This window comes from Notamacropus eugenii, chromosome 3 (genome assembly GCF_028372415.1).
Source record: "Notamacropus eugenii isolate mMacEug1 chromosome 3, mMacEug1.pri_v2, whole genome shotgun sequence".
Classification (NCBI taxonomy): domain Eukaryota; kingdom Metazoa; phylum Chordata; class Mammalia; order Diprotodontia; family Macropodidae; genus Notamacropus; species Notamacropus eugenii.
In genome coordinates, this window is record NC_092874.1 from 435,903,447 (window position 1) to 435,927,661 (window position 24,215).

At 35.9% G+C, this 24,215-nt stretch overlaps 1 protein-coding gene across 6 annotated transcripts in view; it reads right to left on the reverse strand.

The window, feature by feature from the left end:
• SETD5 (SET domain containing 5) overlaps nucleotides 1–22,204 on the reverse strand; it is a 54,532-nt gene extending 32,328 nt beyond the window's left edge. For 2 of the 6 annotated variants that reach the window (XM_072598579.1, XM_072598576.1), the window contains exons 1-8: nucleotides 14,845–22,204; nucleotides 10,691–10,877; nucleotides 5,166–5,271; nucleotides 4,644–4,852; nucleotides 4,246–4,304; nucleotides 3,713–3,900; nucleotides 2,925–2,963; nucleotides 288–530 (exon numbers count right to left, since the gene is read on the reverse strand). In XM_072598579.1, the coding sequence (XP_072454680.1) occupies nucleotides 288–530; nucleotides 2,925–2,963; nucleotides 3,713–3,900; nucleotides 4,246–4,304; nucleotides 4,644–4,852; nucleotides 5,166–5,271; nucleotides 10,691–10,761 (915 nt within the window). In that variant the 5' untranslated portion in view covers nucleotides 10,762–10,877; nucleotides 14,845–22,204. The other 4 variants (XM_072598574.1, XM_072598575.1, XM_072598578.1 and 1 more) reach the window with 4 other exon arrangements.
• Between the last annotated feature and the right edge of the window lie 2,011 nt (nucleotides 22,205–24,215).

Consider the following 24,215-nt stretch of genomic DNA (forward strand, 5'->3'; position numbering starts at 1 on the left):
TTTGCCTAATTAGTGTCCCATCCTCAGGACAGAAGTTAATCATCTACTTTTAATTTATAAAAACATAGCCTCTAACAAGGTTTCCAGTTGACATAGTAACATACTGGTTAAAGAAGATTAATGTTTTAGCTTGCTATTCTGAGGCCAGTGACTAAGAAGGTAGAACTTGACACAACTGGAGAGGAAAAAAAGTACTTTTACTACACGTTGACTTCTCTGCTGTGTTGTAGTTCTGCAGCCCTTCATTCACCACTTTCTTAAGAGACCCTACCCATGCTGATCCTTACCTGCATTTGGGAACCAATCACTGTATTATTACAGGCCAGTTCAGTCTTATTGATGGTGTCTAGGACAGCAGCTTTGCCCACAAATTCCTTACTGGAATTTAGATGCCGTTCGAGGAGATTTTGTACATCTGCGCTGTACTGATTAGTGAAAGCTTCCTCATACTGATCAGTCCACAGTCGTATACGATTCTCCCAGCCTTCAGTTGTATTCTCATCTAAAGCATGTGCCTCAGAGGGAGAATTCTGTAGAGAGAAAAGGTTGAGTAGCATCAGAATAGGACAGTCCATAGGATAAAAAAACAATACTGAATTTGTAGGTTAAAAACATATGTTCAGTTGGCAATGTGGTTTGGAGGAAATGGATTATCTACAGGACCTCAGATAAATCACATTTCTTTGAAACTTTTTTCTTAATCTGTAAAATTTGAGGATTAGACTAGATTAACTTTATGCTTTCTTCTTTGTAGTGTTGTCACTTTTTAAACCTCTAAACAGATATTTTGAACTTCTTTTATTGTTAAAAAGCTTTAGGGATGTGTTCTTTCTTTAAGACACCCATTTTTACAAAAGAATCTTTAGAGAAGTTAACTATGGATTCTATCAAACATAAAAAAAAAAATCAGGTTATATTTATTTTCTTACTTAGTGAATAAATACAAGGTAGTATATCCTAACAATAATTTAAGTACCCAGACTTTGAAGGCTGAGGGTGTAATAAAAATTAAAACAGAGAAGCATTAGGTAGATACATTTTATCTTCTGACATTGCAGCAATAAAGATAATTTAATATTTTAGTGATATAGTCTCAGCAGTACTAACATAAGGGAACAATGTAAAATATATCTATGCTACCTTCTTTCCTACATATATTTATCAGTGACTTGCATGAATTACTGTATTAAATCCTTCTTTGCTCCTTCAAACTCAAATTCTTAGTCTCCATACATGCCCAAGACTTGATGGAAACTGATTATTTAGTCCTTCAAAATGTATTTTAAGTGGGACCTAAAAGTAGATAATAGCTAAAGTCTACTTCTGAAGATGTTTACTAAGATGGATGGCTAGTGACTAGCAGGGCTCAAAGGTACTGTTTCCTATGCTTGAGCAACAGCAATGGTTAGCTCACCGTCTCCCCTAAAACCAACCAGATGAAGTATAGTTGAAGTAGAAGCAGCACTGGCTCTGGAAGGAATTGGGTCTGGTTAAGAAATATCTATTAAAACTTTGAGTTTTGTAAAGGCAAGATATCTAGCACACCCCAAACAGCTCTAAGTTGTCTCTAATCTGCTTATAAGACCTATACAAACTGGCTGCAGGTTTTATACTTTTGTCAAAAATTGCCACCTCTAGCTTTTGCTGTCAAAAGCAGTATTATTGTTCTACATTATTAAATAAATCATCTTAAACAATCTTCAAAAATTCCCCATATAATTAGAAACAGCCACACTTCTGTAGAGTTGGAGACATGAATATTTGTAGATTTAAAAAGGAACTGAATAATCAGGGAATCACAGTCACTTTTCAAAGCCAAAGTTCAACTAGAAATTAACTATTTCCTGAAGTCATAGACATAAGCATAAGACATTTAAGGTGAGAGAAAGGTCAGATAAAATCCAGGTCAGCACACCGCCAATTCTTAAAAGAATGCCTTAACATATCAAGTTACGAAAACTTTCAAACCATGCTAGCTGTAAGTGGGCTCTCCCTTTCATTCTATCTTATACCAGTTGTGTGGGATCTACTGCCTCTATCAGATTTTGAAGCTCTAAGAGGACAGAGATTTTTTATCTTTGGACCTACTTGTACTCAAGTAAAGTGCCCTGCACCAAGATGGTACTTAATAAACAAATGTTTCTTATTAATAATTAATAAATGATCATGAAAAATAAAAGATTCCATTTATGGAAAACTTTCCTTATATTCAGTCCTTTATGAAAAAACTATACTAATCACCCTGCTTAACAAGAAACCTTTTAACTACTCTACATAATTTCTGTTACTCAACCTCCTTGAAAAATTGTAGTGTATAGAGTTGAAGATCTTCTAATGGATTAAAAAAAAGGAGTACAATATGACATCATATGGGTCTCTTAAAACCAATTTGATGTGCTATAAGTGTTAAGAAAGAGTAAGAATAATTCCTATCAACAATACAGCTTTCCTACAGATAAAATTCACCCTTCTAAATAATGATTATGCCCCCCTTGATGGTGGGCTGGCCAAGAGCTTTCGTTATCACCACACACACACACTTACTCCTGATATTCAAAAATCCATGATATTGATAGAAAAGATTAGCTTCATTCTGTTTGATAGCTTTTCCCTTACTCAGAAAAACAAATGTGAACTTGACAGACAGGTACTCTTGAAATGAAAGTCAATTTCACTATGGAAAACTGTTTTAGACACTGACTAATGAAAAGCCAGTTTGAGATACATAACACAGAAAAGGAACACAATGTCAAAGTACAGGGTAAATTAGATGGCACCTATTTGACATGAATAGGCAGTAAATTTGAAAAATTCATGGCTAGTAATGTCAAAAAAGAAAAATGAATCAATCAAAAATCAATGTTAAAAAAACCACCAAGGCCACAATCAACTACATAACATCTTGAGGGAAGATTACCACTCACCTTCATCCGCAAGGACTTTCGAGATCCTTCTCGAAATGCCTATTGCAAAGAGAAAAAAACAAAGTTAAAAAAAAAGAGAACAAAACTTATTACGAAGAATGAAATATCACTTATATAAAAGACTTAACATTTAAGGTAAAAAATACATTCCCTAGCTTATTCTCCTCTGAATATAAAGAAAAAGAAAATTTCTCAAATACTACAGAGTTATTAAGATAGAGGTCAGTTTAACCAGAAACTAATTTCTAATGATCCTTTAACTGTCATTGTGGGGATATTGCTGGTAAAACATGCATCACATAGTTCAACATTCACCCAAATCTAAAAGGAAAGCATACTAATTATCTAATACAGAGTCTTTTGATGTACTATGCTTATGAAATAGTGGAAAAAACAAACCACAATTTCTTTAAATGAAGTACATTTGTCTATATCACCAAAGTTATTCGGATTGAAAAAAAGTTTATATAACACATTTCCCATGAAAATGTTGTGGGTAGGGGTATGAGAAGGTGACCTTGATGCTGAGAAGCACTTTTAACATCACTGAGAATGTCTTTATTATTCACATATGGAAAGAAAAAAAAGGTCAACTTAAAGGAATAATGGGGACTGTATTAGTATAGTAAGTGGGGCTATGGAGTAACAGTGAGCACCGGTAGAAGAGCTGCAAGTTTAGTTAAAGAAATTGCAATTGGGGCAAAACTAGCTAGTTCTGCTTCTGGATCAACCTGTTTCAAAGACTACTGATGATTATCATCTGAGCTATTTCAACTACTATTTTATACCTTAATCTTTTTCGTCTTTGGTGCTGTACGACCTTTTTCTGGACTCTTTTTCCTTTTCTTAGGTTTAGTTCTTCGGACCCGGTTAACAGTTAAGGTGATACTTGTCGGTGTATGTTGTGTTGCTGTGTACAACACAGTGGAGGGAGATAGCTCTTCATCCCAGCTTTCAGTTGCACTGCTGTCCCCACCTAAGAAATGTATAGGCGTCCTCAAATACTGTCACCAGTATCCCAATTCCCTCAGACCTCACTGATACTCAAAGATGAATGTGTAACCCATATTCTCTCTTCCTATCCAATCCAATAAACAGTGTATTCAAATCATCAAATTCAGGTATTATCACTGGACATATCTATTCAATAAAGGGAGGGGAAAATAAAGACATGAAACCTTAAATGAACTAAGTAAGAGGATTTAATTCTCAATACTCACACTTGGGACCAATAGGGTTTACAAGAATGATTCTCAGAGGCAGATTTTCAAAATCACCAAATACTCAGAGGGGAAAAATGTTTCCTCCACATCATACTTACCTGATACGTTGTCCTGTTTCCTCCGATGAAGTCTAATAACCTTCCCCCTGCTCATTCCCCTACAAAGGGAAAAAAACCTTAAGAGTAGTCCCTCCTCCAGTGTGAAGAACATTACAGTACATATGGTAGCAGTGTCTGTGCATACACTATACACGCCCATCCCTCCTACATACCAAATGTCTCTAGAACTTAAAATTTTCAAAAAAAAAATGCAATATCTTTAACATTACTCTCATTTTTTTTTAACTGATTCCAACCTAGCATAAACAATTGTGAGCCAATCTGAAGGAATCATCTATATCATGAACATAAAGAACATTTTGATTAGCTCCTCTTAAAAAAGAAAACTTAAAATTCTAGCAAGCCAAGTTTGAATCTAGGGGGTAATATGAACTTACCTGCACTTGTCACATTTAAGAAGAAAGCCATCCTGAGAAAGTCCGCAATGACACCAGGTAGAAATAGATTCCCCTTCAGAGCTCTCACTGTCTCCAGAATTTTCCTCATCAGGTGAGTGGAGGCCATTCAACTCTGCATGAGGGATGATGGTCTGGACAGGGGGAGAAGCAGGGGGGGTCGGAGGAGGAGGGGCTCCGTAATTATGATCCTGAAAATAAGATTTTTTGAATCAATAATGTTCCAAACACTGGCCCTCTCCCCCTAAAAATATCACATATATTAAAATTGTGAATAAACTAATATCCCTCAAAATTTTGCTGCAATCAAGAAAGTGACAAAACAAAATGTTAAGGTCAACAAGTAATAAAATAAGGGGATACAGAGTTAAGATCTATCCAGCAGCAGGAAAAGTGCAAGAGGGACAAGTCATATCATGCTACTATAAATATTTCAAGAAAGCCAAAATGCACAAAAATGGAGAAGACATCAGTAGATGAACAATATTAGAAATGTATACTTACAGCATAAGGTAGTCCTCGGTACCCATGCCTCTGAGTGGTCCCATAGTTATGAGTGGAATACACGTTCTTCTCACAAACTGCTGGACTAGCTTCCACAGATTCAGGACTGCAGAAAGGTGAAAAGCAAGGCATGATAGCATAATAACTAATCATACCAAATCAATTAATATTCCACTTCCCACTCTAACCCCTCCTCTTTCCACAACCACCAGCCCCTAGAATAGGAGAAAGAACTTAGTGAAACAAAGTAATCTGATTAACATAACCAAGCCTATAAATAATAGTGGGAGTGTTATTAACTGTGTGATGTGTGTGACATGAAGCCAGTACAGGCAGATGTCTGAAGGCAGGCACCTGGGATACAAGGTGTCCCTAATGACAAACATAAACGTACCAGCTGAGCGGGGAGTTTCCCCTAGAGAAGCCACTCTGGGCTGGTTTAGACTCAGAACTATTCTTCTTAATTGGATCTCTTAATACTTCCATGAAACCTCACATGACATTTGCAGTGAGTGAGATGATGAAAGTGCCTTCTGCACTGCCCCAGGGGCCAGGCCCTCTTCCATTCACTACCAAGACAGGATACCCTGAAGAAAGTACAGGTAAAAACAATGGCATCTTATATTTATAGCACCTCTTATCTAGAAGAACCCCCAAACACCTTTCAAAAATACGTAAGAGTAATAATTTCTCAACCATCAGTAGTGCAACCATATTAAGGGTACAAATACTTAACAGCTGCATGGTAAGCCTATAAAAGTTTTCATAATAATCAAAACACTGTACTTGCAATTTGAGGCAGTCTGGGGGTAATTACCCAATTTGGCCAGGAAACTAGGATAACATCCTCCTCCTTTAAGAAAGTTATTTGGGAACTTTAGTAACCAGTCTTACAGAACTTCGTGTTTAATGCCTTTTGAAAGATGTTCCCCCTAAACACACACCAGTTCCTCTTACTCATGCGAACTCAGGTTTCAAATTTGTAACATACAGTAAAACCCCAAGTCACAACTTAAGCTTAGGAAGAACTTAATTCTAAATGAAATTAAATGAAAACCAGAAGTTTACTTTAGCATTTTTAATAGAGAATAGGCACAGGTGGCAACAGTTAAAGCTCAAGGCACTTTTGCATAGAAGAAAAAAACATTTAAACTCTAACCACCATTTGGTTAGGTCTTTGGAATTTGCAGGTAAGAAAGAATGTAAATTTGGTCTGACTATGCACAACAATGGTGTGCTTATAATTCATAAGTTAACTTAAGAGAAGCGATAAAGTAATCAAACTCACATACAAAACACATAAGGCAAGAACAGTTCGACTTTAAGATGCGAGTTTTTGGAAGAGAGAACTAGACCTGCACAGTAGTGTACACTACTGATTTATAATGAGAATGCAGGGTTTGGGAGCTTTTTTTTTGCCATTTAGAGATATAACATATACAATAGCTTTTAAAAATTATAAAATATGAAAGCCTTAAAAGCTGTTGATTGAGAAGGAAGGTCTGTAATTCAATGCAAGGAGACATCAGATAAAAAGTGAGGGATAAAATAAATTTAGGAGGTATGTATCCAACTCACCCAATTTTATGCTCCGAAACTGTGAGAAGAGACCTTATTAATAACAGCAAAGGATAATTTCTGGGTGAAAAAGAACTTAAGACATAGGAAAGTATTCTCTGTTAGTGAAGGGCATGCATTTCATTACTGAGTATGTCTGCAAGGAGCTGGGGGATACACCAATAATGCAGGTCAGTAGTAGTCTTAAGGAAAAGAATGCTTTAGACATGGTTCACTGAGAAGTAATTAACTAAAACTATCTGGAAACAAGTGAGATTAGTATTAAACCCAACAACTAAAGTGAAACCAAATGATAAGACATGAATTAAGAGAAATTAAGCAGAATTTCATTTTAATGATGGGAGTCAGAGAAAGGTGCATTTCATAAAAAATTAATAAATGATGTTTACTAGATACTCAAATATTCCATAGTGCTACACTTATTTCATGTGGGAGTTTTTGTCCCATTGAACATATGGAATGAAATATGACAACTATCAGAAAATGGATTTTTTTTTTTTGCAAGGGCAAAGAAAAAACTGCATGGAACAAAAGATGCCTAAGGAGATGGAACTGCGTTGGTTGTATCTCACCCATCTCCAAAACAGGCTAAATATGAACATAAACACTTCATGTATGAGTCTAGAGGACAAAAATAAAATGTACACAGTGGGAGTTAATAGGCCATCCCACTGGACAACAGCTTCTAATAGACAGCATAACATCCAATACATCACCATTGCATGCTCAATATTGAGGTTTAAGTAGTTATCTTGCAACTTCAATTTCAACTGGTCAAGCATAATAATCTAGTTTTATTCTGACAATTAAGACAACCATAGGTTTTTATCCAAGACATTCCTTGAAAGGTGGTCTTATATCGCCAATATTTTAAAATATGAATTAAGGAGAAATTTAGGCCACTAAGATATTTTTATTACCCAGTCACTATGATCTAGAGGTTGATACAATTCCGTTAAGCATAATCTTACAAAAGAGTCTTAGCCTTTCCTCTTCCAAATCCAAATAAGTATGACAATAGGCCATTATTTGGAAGCCATGCTTACATATAAAAAAAAGTTTCATTTTTCTCATCCTTTCCTAGGACAGCATCTTTATAATAATGGCACCCACCTGTTCAGGTCTTGTTACTTAAAGCCACATACTTGAGAACATTTGAAATTTTCTGCTATTGCAGCTCAGATCAGAAATTCAAGAAAGTTTTCTTTACATCCATCAGATCTTAGATCTAGAGTTGGAAGGGATCTCAGTGACCACACAATCCAACCCCTTCATCATTTTACAGATGAGGAAGCTGAGGCTCAGAAAGGTTTAAGTGACTTGCTTAAAGTCACTCAAGCACTACTAAGGGTCAGGAGAGGGATTTTAGCCCAGCTCCTCTACTACAGTTTGAGTATTCTTTGTACTGTCTCATTCTGCCTCCAGAGCAATTAATCCATGGGTTTTTTGACAGTTTCCCACAACATCACATATTTGTGGCAGGCAAATTTTAAATCCTGGGAGGCAGGATTTAATTCTGTACAACATGCCAGTTATAATACCAGGGCACAATGACACTTAATAAATCTGAATTTAGGAAGGTAGTCCACTGACATCATATATATTTTGTTGAGACAAATTTTCCACTTATTCTGTAAAGAAAATTGAACAAAATAGTTTGTGAGTAGTTGTTACCATAGTAACAATTCTATTAGGAGATTATAAAGGTTACTTTTCAGTTCATTCTAGGAGTGTGTGTGGAGATAATGTAAGCACTTTAATCCATAACCTAACTCGAAGTCCAGGTTGTTTACAATGGCCCAGTTACTGAGACCAAAGTATTAAAGAGGGGCATGTAGACTCTGAAGGACATAGCAGTCAAACTTCTTTTCAAATGTCTTGACAACATTAAGCTACCATAATTTCAATTTCAGAACAATTCAAGAAATATATTTCTTAAGTACCTATTGTAAGGCATTGTATAAATGTTACCTAATTTCCTTGTTTATTTTCACAGAGTTTTCAAAACTTGAGTTAGGATGGGAGGCTCAAAGAGATAAATGTTAGTAAAGCACTGCTATTTATGACCATCAGATGTAGTAGTGTGTTAACAAAAGGCAAGAACTAAGGCTCCCAAGATGTTCTGCTGAGCAGACAACTTAAAAAAAAAAGAACCAAAAAACTTAAAGGCAAGGTTTCACCTCAGAAGTAACTAGTAGTATTTTGTGGTCTGCAATTGATTCCATGTATTTGTGGTCTCACGGAAATAATGGCAATGCCAAACGAAAATAGACTCAAATATCCCCTTACTCTCCTGGCTTTACAAATCCAAATAGCATGGGTTTAACATTCTTTATTGAAGCTCCTCACAGAAGCTAATGATCTCAGTTACAGATCTTAGATTTAAACTGTAGAGGGTCAGAGGTTAATTATTTGCTAGACAAATATTCAGATCATACAATTTCCATCAGCGCTGGTTATCATTTAGTTAGGAAGCCAAGTATAAAAAAGTGTTTTAAAATTCCATCCCAGATCATCACAGGGGTAAAAACCTCTTGAAATTGAAATCTTGGCAAACGGAATAAATAAATCCCGATGACTAGACCTGAAAATGAGACTTTAGAGAGGAATCCATCCTTCCCCCAACCCAAACCCATTCCTTAGATGTACAAAAGCAGCCCCCAAATTAATTTCTTTCAAGCCAAGGTAAACTTATAATCCTGGGGAGCTGTACCCCACTAATGGAATTTGTTACGTAGATCAGCTGAACCAGAAGATGCAGAGAAGTTTAAATAATATGTATGAAATATCCTTAGCTTTAAGAAAGAAAATGACTATTAACTGCTCAGGGAGTTACAGTAAAAGGGAAAGACCAGGAGGGATTGTAAAGAGAAGTAGTTATTGGACAGAGTCTAAAATTAGAATATACTCAAATCACAAGGATTGCCCCCGTCCATACCCTAATTCCTAGTACTGCTCTGGAACAGACCTGAATGTCTAAGAGTGAAGGAATCATCTTCATCTAAGGATGAAGGAATCCTTCAGTTTTTGCATTTTTACACTGGACTGTCATAAATTGGTATAGTCAGAGTGCTACTTTGTCTAGAAATGATGAGAATTTCCTCTTCCTTTCAAAAGTGAGTAGATTGGATTAAGGACAGAGAAAAAGAAAAGTGGGGATTCTATGCATATAGGAGAAACTGGAGTAACTCAAGAAGCAGGGGAGGGGCAAAAGAAGGTTATAAAAGGAAAGGTAGGTGGATTTATAACATAGAAAGTTGTGTAATGAAGGCCTACCTTCATATTCATTTGGCAATTAAATTCTTCATGGATTGACAGTCTATTTTAGGGACTGGGCTTTTGGTTTTCGACAAAGTCTGTAAATTCCTAAAGTGGCTCACAGCTGAAAAAAAGTTGGGTACCACTGATTTTGAAGGTCCTCTTTCCAGGAGATGATTATAAAGAACAAATAGATGATATGGCTGTCCTGTTTTCTTTCCCAGATGTCAGAAGTTGCAAGTAACCTGCCATAGATAGTCTGAATTGGGTCAGTCCCTTTACCCTAAGATGGTGGGAAGTATACAAGTTTGAAGTTTTTAAGATAAATCAGAAAAAGGAAAGCGGTCTACCCCCCAACCAGAAAAGCATTACATAACCAGTAACTCTTAAAGGCAGGGTGACATATCTGCTTTATTCCAACCTATACCAAAAGGAAATCAGAATGTAATCATTCTTTTGCAAATTTCATTCTGTTAATTATTTATCTAGCCACCACTCCTAGGTGAGGAGAAATAGCTTATTCTCTCTCCCTTCTAATTGCCTTTCTCTTTTGCCCCTGTTGACAGTCACAGTTCCAATGAAGTAGATTTACTTTAGAAAATCCTAGGCTTTAGTTCCAAGATCCTCCTAAAAATCTAAGCCTTCCAGGTACCCTCCTAATTTCTAAAAAATGGGGAAATGGCACTTACTCTGAACCAGCAGCCATATCTGAGTACGATGTATCTGGTGTGGTGACTCCCAGAGGAACTGCAATGCTCATGACGTCCAACACAGCAGTAGATGGAAATCACGGGGTCCAATTAATGGAGACTGGCCACTCTGAGAGCGGGGGTGAGCCGCAGAGCTTCAAGCAACATGTCAGGGACATGAGGAATCCTGGGACAGAAGGCAGGGCATTTCATGAATATTTCATTTTTTAAGCAGCATAATGAAAAAAACCCAACTGTGGCCTACTCCTTCTATCCTTCTTAAATGAGAGATTCTAGTGGGTACCTAACCCTTTCTTTTCCTCTTAAAGACTTTCACACAGGAAAATGCCTACTCAACTGGGGAGCTTGTTCCCAAGCTGATTTTCCAGTCACTTTCCATCTCTATAACTAGCTACTAGCCCCAGGACCTAACTTACAAGTTTTTATAAGAAGGCTTTTGTGATTTCTAGAAGGAACAATTTCACTTAACTCCCTAACGGCTTATCGTCTTCATATAATTTTTCAACTCTTAGCAACAATTCAATTCGACTTTTGCTAGCAACCAATGATGTCATTTTTCTTAAGTCAGTGCTAATTAACAAACACCAATCTGCTGGTAGTTTGAATCTGACTGGAAACAGTTGCTGTTTCTTATTATTCTGTTTCTCACAGACTTCCATATTCTCCCAATCCTCTGAAAGGGCGAAGGACTCAGCTGCCAGGTCTTCTGGCCAGCCAATATTGCCAGATTTGAATTAAAAAAACACAGATCACAAAATGGCACTTTTATGAAAAAGAAAAATAGCTAATTCAAAATTAAAAAGCATTCAATATACATTAAGACAAAAGAGAAATGGAGGATGGCTGAGATGTACTGATTCCCATAAACTACTGGAATCTAGCAACATGAAGAAACAGATCTATTAAACTGCTTAAGTAAAGGGGAGGGCAGTGATATGAACCATGAACCACAAGGAGATTAAAAGATTAAGTAAAAAGGGGAATAAAATGCACTTGATATTGACTATGAAAAGTACTGATTAGGTATAAAAACACAAGTTTCTCAGAATATCAAAATTACTTTGCATGGCAGTAAGTTCAAGGTGCATAAGATAAAAAGTTCCTAAGAAGACAAAAAGATGTAAAGAAAAGGAATCCATGCAAAGATATCGAGGCATGAAAAGTTATGCATGAGAAAGATCCCAGGACTGGAATTCAAGAGATTGAGTTTTAGTCTCAGCTTCATCATTAATTTATTTTGTGGTTTAAGTCATTCAGCCTCTTTAGGCCTCAGTTTTTTCATTCGAAAAAATGAAGCAAGTGGATAAGACATTCTCTAAGGTTCTTTCCAGTTATAAAATTTTAGAATTCTTATGATACAGCCCACTGAAATGCCAAATGACCACTCACCAGAAGATGACAAATCAAGAGGTCAACTATATCTATTAAATCAACTCAGTAGATAAACAAAAAAAGGAAACTGAAGCCTTATTTATAATGGCTGACAATTTAAATCCTCAAAACTTAAAACACATACACTTTAACAAATGGAACTAGACAAGACTAGTTTAGGATGAATGGAGTAAGAGAAATTGTCTTCGTATGTCAAGACAGAACAAATTTTCTGAAAACCTTAAAAATTTCATAGGCTTCAAAATATCTGCATGACCTCTACTGAAGTCCCAGTCTGAGAATGTCTCATCCTGAAAGGAAGGGAGGTCAGGATTGTCAAAAGGAATGCCAGGATAACACAAGCTTTGGCAAGTCCTACCAATCAAAAAAGGCTTCAACTACTGGCCCATTAATGCTGTGTTTGTTTAGGTAAGACACGCTCACCATCAAAAAGTTGGTCCCAAGGTCATGGTTTTGCAGGAGGAGAAAAAGGGGAGGCACAACTGCTCATGAATTGGCTCCTGGAATGGCAGGATTGGGCTCTTAGTGGAAGGCGGGGATACCAATGTAATCTTGGATCTTTACAAATACTTTAATAATTTCTATATTAAGAAAATGGGGGAAAGTATTGCTGCTTTTGATTATTACTTCAGAATCCCAAAGTTACTATAATCAGGCACAGGGCACCAAATAGATCTATCCAGTTAGGAGTAAAAACATTCCACTTAATTTTCCTGGATTTCTGGCAATTTGGGTTTAGTCTGGGCTATGCCACTAGTTGGACCTATTTTTCTATTCAGAAACAGGAAGTTGAGGCAGCCAGGCAAAAAAAAAAAAAAAAAAAAAGGATGAAGAGTTAGAGACCAAAGAAGCTGATTGGAAAGACTATCATACTCAGAAGCAAAAGACTATTCACATCATTTACTAAATGAGTCTGTTTCCTCATCTGTAAAGTGGAGATGTTTATACTACTGACCTCAGGTCTGTTTTAAGGTAAGGGCTCTGTAACCTATAAAATGGTAGATAACTGTCCAAATATTTTATTATTACTCTGTCACTTCTTCCTCACAGTTCATGAACAGGAAGCAGCTGAATGTGTTTTTGTTGATGGGTTTATTAGTCTATCTGCAGAGTAAATAAATCCATGTGTCCACAAGTAATTGTTTCCTCTAACCTCAGTTACCTCCCATCATTTCCCAACTGACCCTCACAGTTTTTCTCTCTCTACTCCCACCAAACATTTATACTGACATAGAATTTCCCACAACAGACAGAGTAGGAACTCTCCAATAACATAGGGGTATAGGTGGGTCTGGGAGAGGGTTGATTTCTACTCCACTTTAAAATCTTGAGCTTAATTAATTCAGTCAAAGTGAAAGAGAAGCTGTCCAAAACTGGTAAAACAGAGGAAAGGGTGGCCCTGGCCATGACACCCTTGATCAGCACAGCAAATATAAGAGTCATGTACTCTAACTGCAGTGAAAGAAAAACACTCGAAGTCACTAAATATCTTTTCTTTCACTCAACTATGTTTTTACATGTCAAGAGTAATCAAGGGTTCTGGGTCAAACACAGCTTGGTAAACCTGAACTGTTGCTTGATATTTTTCTTTTGGGAGGAAATTTTCGGAAGATTGGCTTATTAACAGTCAAGCTTGGAGATGAAGGGAACAATTGGAGTCAGCATAAAGACTGTCAGGTAAAACAAGTGAGGAAATAGCACAAAGTATCTACGGATAATTGTTTGTTTCATGCTATGACTTTACTCAGTAAAGCACTCTTTTGAACTATCTCCTCAAAAAAAAAAAAGAAAAGAAAAAGATTGGCTCAACAGAAGAAAAAGGATGAGAATTTAATAACAGCCAATTGTTTTTAATTTTAAGTATTTAATGGAAATTATGCTAATAATCAAATCTCTCTATGCTGATTTCCAATGGAGATTCTATCTCATTTTGAAGCATTGAAAGAAAAAAAGCAGGTTTCCGGTTTTCTTTCTACAAAAATTGTCCTAGATAATATGACTCATATTCCCCAAACAAGTGAACCATACCGTATCAGCAGGGCCATTTTCATTCTCAACTATAGTCTCCCACTGTGAGTGACATGAGGGACTGGGATGTCTAAACTCAAATCCTGTACTTCTTTTCAGTTGAGAAATTTGTGTGCTCCTCAATCAATCAATCAACAAGCATTTAAATGCCTCCATAGTAAAGGGTACTATGCTAGGTGCTGGGGGAGAAAAGGACAAAAAACCCAAACCAAAACAGTTCCTGTCACCTAGGGACTTATGTTCTATAGGAGAAACATGTATAATACAAAATAAACACAAAATATATACTAAGTAGGTACAAGATAATTTTGGCAGCTTGGGAGAAGCCCTAGCAAATGAGGGAGTCAGGGTCAACCCCATGTAGAAAGGGATGTTTGTGCTCTATAAAAAATAATATAGATAACAAACTTTTAGGTCATTAATAACCCATCATTATTTCCAAAATCAAACATTATAATTACTTGAGCTTTGTAAGTAAATGAGAGATTCCCAGTATGAAATACCAGATTCAATTTCTAGAAGTCATATTTCAAACATTTTAGAGGTGCTTTGGAGAGAAGGACAAGGACAGCTATATATAATACACTCTCCTCAACAGTTACACAGAAGATTTCACTGAGGTCACTGAAAAGGCATCTGCTAAGTACCAATATGTCAATTTAAAGGACGGGAAAAAGGAAAACCAGCCAAGGGATTTTATTTGGCTCAGTCACCTTTATATTGACCAGCAGATGTGAAGTTCCAATAATCTCTTTGCCAGTGTCCTCTGAAGATCTGGAAAAAGTTGACAGACAAATAATTAGTATTGAAAGGAATGCCACTGGTGGACATAATACCGAACCAAGACAGTTCTTTCCAAGAAATATTATCTTTTATAAACTTTCGCTTAACTCCTCCTGGCCCTCCATTCCAGACCCACTAAATAATACTCTGTCCTCATGCCCAAGTCAGTACAGCTATCTTTTGAATTCTTCAACGTGACAACCCTAACAAAGCCTGGCACAAAATAAGAAAAAGAGAAGGAAACGGTCTTATTTTAACTAAGAGAAGATCGACTTCCGTACCTGGTCATTGGCTTGTACATTAACATGTTTTTAAATCTGAATCCTGAGTTTCATCTATATTTTCCAGGTTATCTTTCCTTTCATTTAGCTGATCCTACGGAAATTTCTTTTGCCTAATACCCTTTTCCAAAACCCAGCTGTTTTTCCATGATCAATTTACTCAGAATTGACAAAAAGGACATATCAACTACTATTAGCACATCTGCCCACCCCATCTCCCTCTACCACATTTTATCTTGCCTAACTGCAGAAGGGAGAGTGACAGAAGGCAGACCCCTGTCATGGAGAAGTCCCTTGAAACTTATGATGAGTTTGTTGCTGTCTTGGTACTGGAATCAGGGTCAAAATAAGGCATCTACCAAAAGAAAAAAAAAGAAAAAAGAAAAAGAATGAAAGAAAGAAAAGCAGGTGACTAGGGCTTTTAGAGAAAATAGTTGATTCTTCCTTTCAGAATCAAAATGGGCTCACTTTTCAGTAAACCAAAGCCCTCTAAAGAACAGTGTTTCCCCAAATAATCTGCCAAATTTAACACTAGTCAGAATCATCACAATAATACCTGAACTCCAATACAGCACATTAAAGAGGTCTTCACCAGATTTCAATTATCATGCATTATAGATGAAATATTATTTTATTTCTATTTATAGGTTTCCTAATCTTAAAACTGGGCAGACGCACTATATCTTCAAAATAACTATTACTGAGAGGTTAAAAAGTATGAGAAGATCAAAAGCATAAGTATCCTCAGAAATGCCAAAAAAAAAAAAAAGGCAAAAAAAGAAATAAAGGGAAAAGTATAAACAGTTCAATCAGAAGGGTGTCAAAATCTCAAAATACAAAGGCTAAAACATTTATTTTGATGGTTATTAAGTAGAATAGGTGCAAGAGAAGTAATATACTGAAGCAGAAAAATGAAAATTACCAGAGGGAATGGTATCCTTTATGTGAGATAAGCAATAAAAGAAAAATAAAGGACAGAGAAAAGGACTGAGAAAGGGAGTGTATGTATATACAATAAGGGTAATATGACTGTAGCAGAATCTGAACTTCTTATCAGCATCTCTATTCTCAGAAGAATCCACCAGAATCCACATGGAGCCACAGGTAGTTGTCTGATCCGGCTGCAGAAGCAGCACATCTCTTAGTACTGAATACCCTCGAGGAGTCATCATACTGGGGAAGGCAGTTAAAAAGAACAGGCCAGAAAGTGCTGATAGTTGCCCCTGTTCTTTAGAACAGGATTCTTCCTTATTGGCTAACAGCCTCTGCTACTGTCATTCTGATATGACTTACTTAATGGACAAAACTCATGATCTTTCTGGCCACTCCCAGAGAAAACAAACAAAAAGTGGTATAAGAGCAATTCCAACAGAGATTTCAGAGAAAGAAATTGCATCAGCCAGGTGAGCCGGAAGCAGCTGGGAGACAGAGTCCAGTGAAGAGCCAATCCAATGAAAGAAATTCAGAACAACTGTGCTTCAGTAATGCTGTGAAGAGGACTGGCAGGAAGAGGAGAGCCGCTTCAGAAAAAGAACAGGCCTCATCTGCTTCAGACTGTCTTTGTACCGGGGCTGTGGACCTTGGCCATTCTCCCAGAGATGATGCAATCCTGATGAACAAGATCTGCTGCCAGAGAAACAATTGTTAACAGCCTATGCAGACAGCAACTCAGCCAAGGAGCTATCTCTGATCAACTCTCTCCATAAACCACTTCAAAAATGTGATACATATGCCCCCATAGCTCCAAATATCTATCATCTTCATTCTCTTTTAAGAAATAGCAAAATACACGTTAGCTTGCATAGCTGTGGACATACATTCAGAGACACAAGCTCCCACAACAGCTCTAGATCACCACTTTACACCCTCCCTTTTAATTCCATCTATCCCAAAATATCATCCAAGGAGACATATTTCAGAAACTCTCAGGAAAAAAATAGATCTTGATTTACTCTCTTTTAAAATAAAAAAAAAACCCAGTGTAGATACATTTTTAATTTCATGAAAATAGAAGAAACTCAGTGAAGTATTTGTTCTCTCAATTTCACTTACCTTCCTCACTCCTATTAAAAAGAGTGGAGGAGGAAGTAGTTGCCTTTGTTTTTGTACTATGGGATCCTCTGAAATGCACGGTTGCCTTCTAACATCTCAAAGCCAAAATAAATAATCTCACTTGAATTCATTCATCTTGGAGATAAGTATACATTTAGCCCAATCTCCATGCCTTTATACTTAAAAACTGAACAATGAGATCTGATTTTGAAAATGAAAAACTGGAATGCCACAGAATTTTTAAAAATTAAATTCTCTTTACTAATTATAGTCCTCTTAATACAGACAGAAAAAGGGTACATTTCAAAAAGGTTTTCTGAGTGAGGTATGAAACAAAAAGGGGATTCTGGTTAACTCATTTAACCAGACTTCCAGAGCAACTTGTGCTAATACAGATTTTTACTATTCACTTAGATTAAATATATTTTAGCAAAGCATTCATCTATATTTAATTCTCCCCCTTTTGATTGACTATGTAATGCATAATGAGCCTACCGGATGAGCTGTACACAAAAATATTTGTGCTTACCTCTGCCCTCGTGATTTTTGAATCACAGATATTTAAAAAACGTATTAAATGTATGAAGATACACATATATATACTGCTAGTGCTATATATTTATCTCTACTTTTAAAAGCAAATTTTTGATGTTGCCTGTCATTCAAGATTCGTCACAATTTGTATTAACTCTGCTTTTTCTGTTTTCTAGATGTACTCTAGCCAAACTGTATTATTTACTCTCTGGCTCTGGAACAAGCTTTAGTTTCTGATTTCCATGCCAGAAATTCTCTATTCCTGAAATTGTAACTTACTGAATTTTTACCTAGCCTTTAATGTCCAACTCAAATGCAACCTCTCCTCCATGAAGCATTTTGGGTTAATCACAACTTCCAAGACACTTAACAGCTTGTACATTTCTCTAGTTCATTTATATACCATTGTGCATTATACTTATAGAATCCTTACTTCTCAAAATTTGATTCAAGTGCCACCTTTTACAGGAAAGCTATCTAATAGTTCCCCCAATCCCCATTTGCTAGGATTCCTCCACTGAGAAATTACTTTGTACAGTGTCCCAAAAAGTCTTGGGACAATCCTGCATTTTTATTTTATCTTTCCATTCACATGTTGTTTCCCCCTATTAAAAAATAAGCTTGATGGCAGAACTGGAAATTTCAATTTTATCTCTGTCTCCCCTAGGACACTGCCTGGCACACAGTAGGCGCCTCATAAATATTTTTTGAATGAATCTCTGGCTTTTTTTTATCCCCGAGAAAATTCTATGGAGAAAGGGACTCTTTGTTTTAAACTCAACATCTAGTACTGTGCTTGGTACTCCTAACTGTTTTGGTCTTTTACTTTTATGGAATGAGACGGAGCTGGAAAATTCAATTCTGTCTCATGTAAATACTTTAGTTGTCTCATGGAGGGAGTGGGGATGGAGAGGGGAATGAGGGGGAGGGAGGGGAAAAAAAAATCTAAGATATATGAAAGTGATTGTCGAACACTGAAAATAAATAAAATAATTTAATTAAAAAAAAAAACAACTTTAGTTATCTGATTCTAAGATGGGAAGCTCCCAGAAGGTATAAGCTATGTTCAAACAGTATTCCTGGAATAGTGCCATGTTTTTGCTACTGTAGGAAGACCAGTATTAATGTAAATAGGATTTAGATGGCTCTTGGTCCTTTAAAGCATGGGTCAAGAAAGAACAGGCAACTCTCCTTATCACCTGCCAAATGACTATAAACATAGTTTTTAATACCTTTCTTCCTCACTCTGAATTTTATAGTAGTCTTTGAGGTGATCGTGAAAACAGGTAGAAAGGGGAGCACAAAATGTGGACAAGGACATGGGAAGACCAAGAAATAACAAAGGAAGAAGGAAAACCAGGTGCTAGGTAATAGATTACTTTAGGAACATGGTAGTTTTTTTTTTCCCAGAAACTAAGAACAGTAAAATAGAGGAGATGGATTAAAGAAAATGAAAGACTTTGAAGGAGAATAAAGGAAGACACGTATTACCTGAAACCAGAAAAAGTTTAGTAACAAGCTTAGATGAGGTGAGTCAGAATGGACCTAAAGTAAAAAGGGAAAAATAAGTATGGGTAGAAGTGAAGTTAAAAAAATGTGTTAGGGATTGTACTAAGCACTGGAGATGAAAATACAAAAACAAAAAAGAGCTCAAGAAGCTGACATTCTACCAGGGAAAGAAAACACATACAGAGAAACAAGAGTCAGAAGTGGGTAAAAGGTGTTGTGCAAGGCAGAAAAAGATACCTCCAAAGTGGCATAGTTTGGTGATGGCTGAGAAATAGCATGGGAAGCCCTGGACTATACGACATATGAAAGCTCAAGTTCTCAGTGGTGGGACAAAGATTAAACACTAAAAGGACCAGAATACTATACCTTGAAGTGTCAAGGCTGTGACAATTTTTTTTTAAACTTATAAAGCAAAGAAAGAAATAGAATGAAAAATTTTATTTCTAAGTAAAATCAAAATAAAATTTGTGTCAATTATCTGGGCCTTCCAGTGTTAAAATTGCTGGGTGGGAAGAACAGGGTAAATTTAAGTGACTTAGAGCCACAGTCTGGAAGCTTTGCTTACACCCCTTTCCCCCATTCCCTACCTTATTTGTGTCTCCACTAACTAATCTCTCTCCACTGCCTTGTCTGCATCTCACTTACTCTCCAGTGGCTACCCAAATTTGGCACAATAAGCTTAGAAAAATGAAGTTAAAAAAAAGCTTCTAAGCTGTCCAGGAATAGCTGGAATAATTTCAGCTTAAAAAAAAAAAGTTTTATTTTAGCTTAGTTACTTTCCCAAGAAAGGTTTTTATCAGAAGCAAACCTAAAGGTCAAAACACACAGGTAATGAATAAGGAAAAGAAAGTCATAGATAATTTACAAAGTGGATTGTAAAATCCCTAAATAATGTTGACAGGAAGGGAAAAAAAACATTTTATTTAAAATCCTTTGAAAAATAATTAGGTATGTTGGTTACTAACCCATAAGACAAGCCATTAATCATCCCTGAACTCTCAATATTTGGAAATGAGCAATTTTGGTTAACATTACGTTTAGGTCACAACCTTGAGGAATTTCTATTTTTATTTATTTAATAAAATGACATTAACCCCACCAAGACAATCATTTTACCTTAGCCTCTGACCTACCAAATAAGCCCCAGTATATGGGGTAACCTCCTTCTGATCATACTATGCAACTATAAAAAATCTAACAAAACTTCTAGTGGGTTCCCATTTAGTTGCCCACATGCTCATTTTCTTCTTGTCACTTTGTCCCACAGAAGTGGGTTCTGAGGGATTTAACAGATGAACACCTGTTGAATACGTCTTCAAATCTGACAAGAAATCACTAGAATTTCAAACACATTCCTTTATTTTTTTTTTAACAGCTACAACTCCAAGTAAAACTTCATTGTCAAGGCCACATCCCCACACAACCTGCTAAAGTTACTAAATATCTTTCTTGATTTTTTGCTTCATTTAGTCAACAAATATTTATTGAACAACAACACCTTCAACATTTATAGTACTATGTGTTAAGGAGCAAGAAACAAGGCAGGAAAGATTAGTTCTTGCCATAATAAAGGGAATTTCCCACCTACTTATGTAGTTTTATTTCTAAGGGGGTTTATATAACAAAATTTGTCTATAAATAAATACATATAAAAGTAAATGCAAATAAGATGGCGCAAAATTGGTGCATTTGTTGTTCTTTTCAACAACAAAGGAAAAACCACACTTTAATATTCTGAACTTAAATTCTGAGGAAACACATACATGACCAATAATGCAGCAAAGACTCCCTTCTTAACGCTCTGAAAAGATTTTACTGGGAATTTTGTGAAGTCAAGAGATAACTTATAAAACAGACAATACTATGAACACAAATCAATAATCTGACTAGAGATTGCACCTTACCTGGCAGACTAAGGATCTCACTGCAGGACCAGAATTCAAAATTTACTAAAATGATACACTTAAGAATGAATGCTTCAACACTGAGCCTACTATGTCTTCCGTATCTAGAATCCAGCACTACAACACTTAAGAGGTTTCTCCCACTACTGAACTTCAGAATAAATCTAAAATGTTTCCCACTTTATAATTTCTAGTGAGCCCTATATTATCCTTTCAAGACTACTGATTCTCTTGTTATTAGGGGGAAAAGTCTTACAGGCTTTTAAAATCTCTGCAGTCAGGAGTCTGAAAATTCTAGAGCCAAAGCTTTTCCCTCAGCTGTCCCAGGAGAGTTGTTTTTCTTTTACTATATTCCTTTAATGAAACTAGTATGCACCAAATCCTAACATTTAACAAATTCTAAATTTTCTCTTTCTGAAGTAAAGAAAAACACACACAAAACAAAATGTTATCTACCTATAATCTAATTGGCTGCCGAAAGATTCTAGATGAAAACTGTAGGTAAATTATCTGAAAAATGTGTTCTGTAAGCACTGTCCTAGCTGCTCTGCCTTAAAGGAATCTAATGTATCTTTCATTTATTTGAGGACAAAGAAACAACTTTATTAAACCAAAATCCATAAAAGACTTGTCTGTACTATTTTCCAGTTCAATTTTTCAATTCAGTTTTACACATACACATGTTCCCATTATGTATGCAGGGTGTTGTTTATTGAGGATGAAGATGGAATCACTGAGTTAATCTATGCCATACTCACTGCTCTGAAAAACCAACCAGCCAAGCATTTACTATCAGATGTTTTATTTTTTGCTTTGTGGACACTGAACACTGAGTTAATCAAGAACTTACATGTAAATTTATATTATCAAAGACAATTCCTGTCAATTCTTCCTTTGATCTATCTCCTATATTATCCCCCTTCCATTCTTTCTACAAACATGGTGGGGTTAAATCTATAATCTTCCATTATTACTCCAAGTTCCTAACTCTCCCCTTTCCTAGTTTTTCCATTTTGCATTCTGCCTCCAGCTTGAAGTCTACTTAGCTCTAAAGACTATTTAGTTGTTTTTTTCTTAACAAAGATAATGTAGTGGTTTGCCATTTTCTTCTCCAGCTCATTTACAGATGAGGAAACTGAGGCAAACAAGGTTAAATGACTTGTTCAGGGTCACATAGCTAATAAATGTCTGAGGCCAAATTTGAACTCAGGAAGTCTTCCTGACTCTAGCAGCCCTAAAGAATACCAGATAAATCCAAACTTCACCACTATCACAGTTCTCTCATTAACTAGCCTATCTATGTCTCTCGCTACCCCTCCTCCTGGCCTTTGTTCCTCCAATCCTTATCTCTGACGGGTCCCAATCCTACTTTCTTCCAGGCTAGGTCAAGACTTACTTCCTCCAAAAAAATCTTTCGAAACTAATCTAACTTATAAATTGTTTTCCTTTATTTTGAACATAACCACTGGTCAAACAGAAGTGTTACAAATGACAACTATAAGGTAATACCTTAACTTGGTGATCAACTGCTTTCCTCTTTAGCGAGGTCTCAAAAGAATAGGGCTTTGAGTGTAGAAAAGAGTACTCGGTAACAGGGGAAAATGTCCATAGACGTAGGGGCTGTTAAATACTGAAAATATTTTACTGAAAATCTTCTCTGTAAAGTTTTAAAAACTAAGTAGACATTTATTATCTATTCTCCCAAATACAGAGATCTGTATAAAGTAAATCCTTCCTAGTACTACAATTATATATTAGCACATGTAAAATGTAACAAAATTGTGTGAAAAAGTTTCATATTGTGACTTAAAACAGGTGCTTAAGCACCAGCCATTTCCATGAGTTCAGATATGATTAATGTTTCAGCCTGGGCAAAATTTTCCCATCTTTAATTCTTACAGATCATTCATACTCCAGTATCCAACACTATGTGGAAACGGAGGTCAAGACATGTAAAGTGATTTGGTCTAAGGTCATACGTAATTAGTTCATGGCAAAAGTGAAACTAGAACTCAGATTTTCTGACTCCAAGTTTATTATCCTTCTCACTATAATATATAAGCATCAATACATTGATCAAATTATGTATTTTATGGTTAATTAACAAATGAACAAAAATAAAAAATAGCAGCACAAAGCTTCTAATTTGTATACAAATATAATCATTCCACTACAGAATTCCTTTTAACAATGAAAGGACCAGATGATTTAACTAAATGCAATTTAGGTTAAGTAACTTGCCCAGGGTCACACAGCTAGCTAGCATCGAGTCGAATTTCAACTCAGGTCTTCCTTCTAAGGCCGATGTGATATTCCATCCACCTTGCTACCTAGCTCCCCTACTAATGCAATTTAAAAAAAAATTTTATTATAATCTCTCCTTTCTGTGTAAATGTACTTTTAAATACAAATAATCACAGATATCATATTTGACTCTGAAATAAAAAATTTTCATCCTATTATATTTTCTTTGCCTTATGGACGAAGAAAAAAATGCACTGAAAGCAGATTGTTCCTTTGAGATATTCTTAAATCATTAAAATATAAGCTTAATACCATTTTGAGACAATAACATAGGGCAAAAAACGAAGGCGGTACTTCAATTTCATTTTATTGGTCATTTCTAGCACACAGTGATTTGAGGTTCACATTTTGAATGTTATGACCAATTCAGAAATTTAAAGAATAAAAATGATCAAAGTATAGAAAACAGCATTTTGCAACAGAAGAACCAGAATTTTAAAACTTGAAGGACCAATTTGAGTCAGTTGATATAGTATATTTTTCAAAGTTTATAATGCAAAGAAAATAAAAATAGGATAAACATTTTTATCTCAAAGTAAAAAGTACAATATTTACTTGTAATTATCTGTATTTAAAGTGTGTTTACACAGGAGAAATTATAGTGAATAGTAAATTGTTTTTAGTCAATTGATGCCTTCACTGAAACAAAGTAAGCAACCATCATCTGGGAAATATAATGCCTAAATAAACTGTGGTATGTGAATGCAATAGATTATC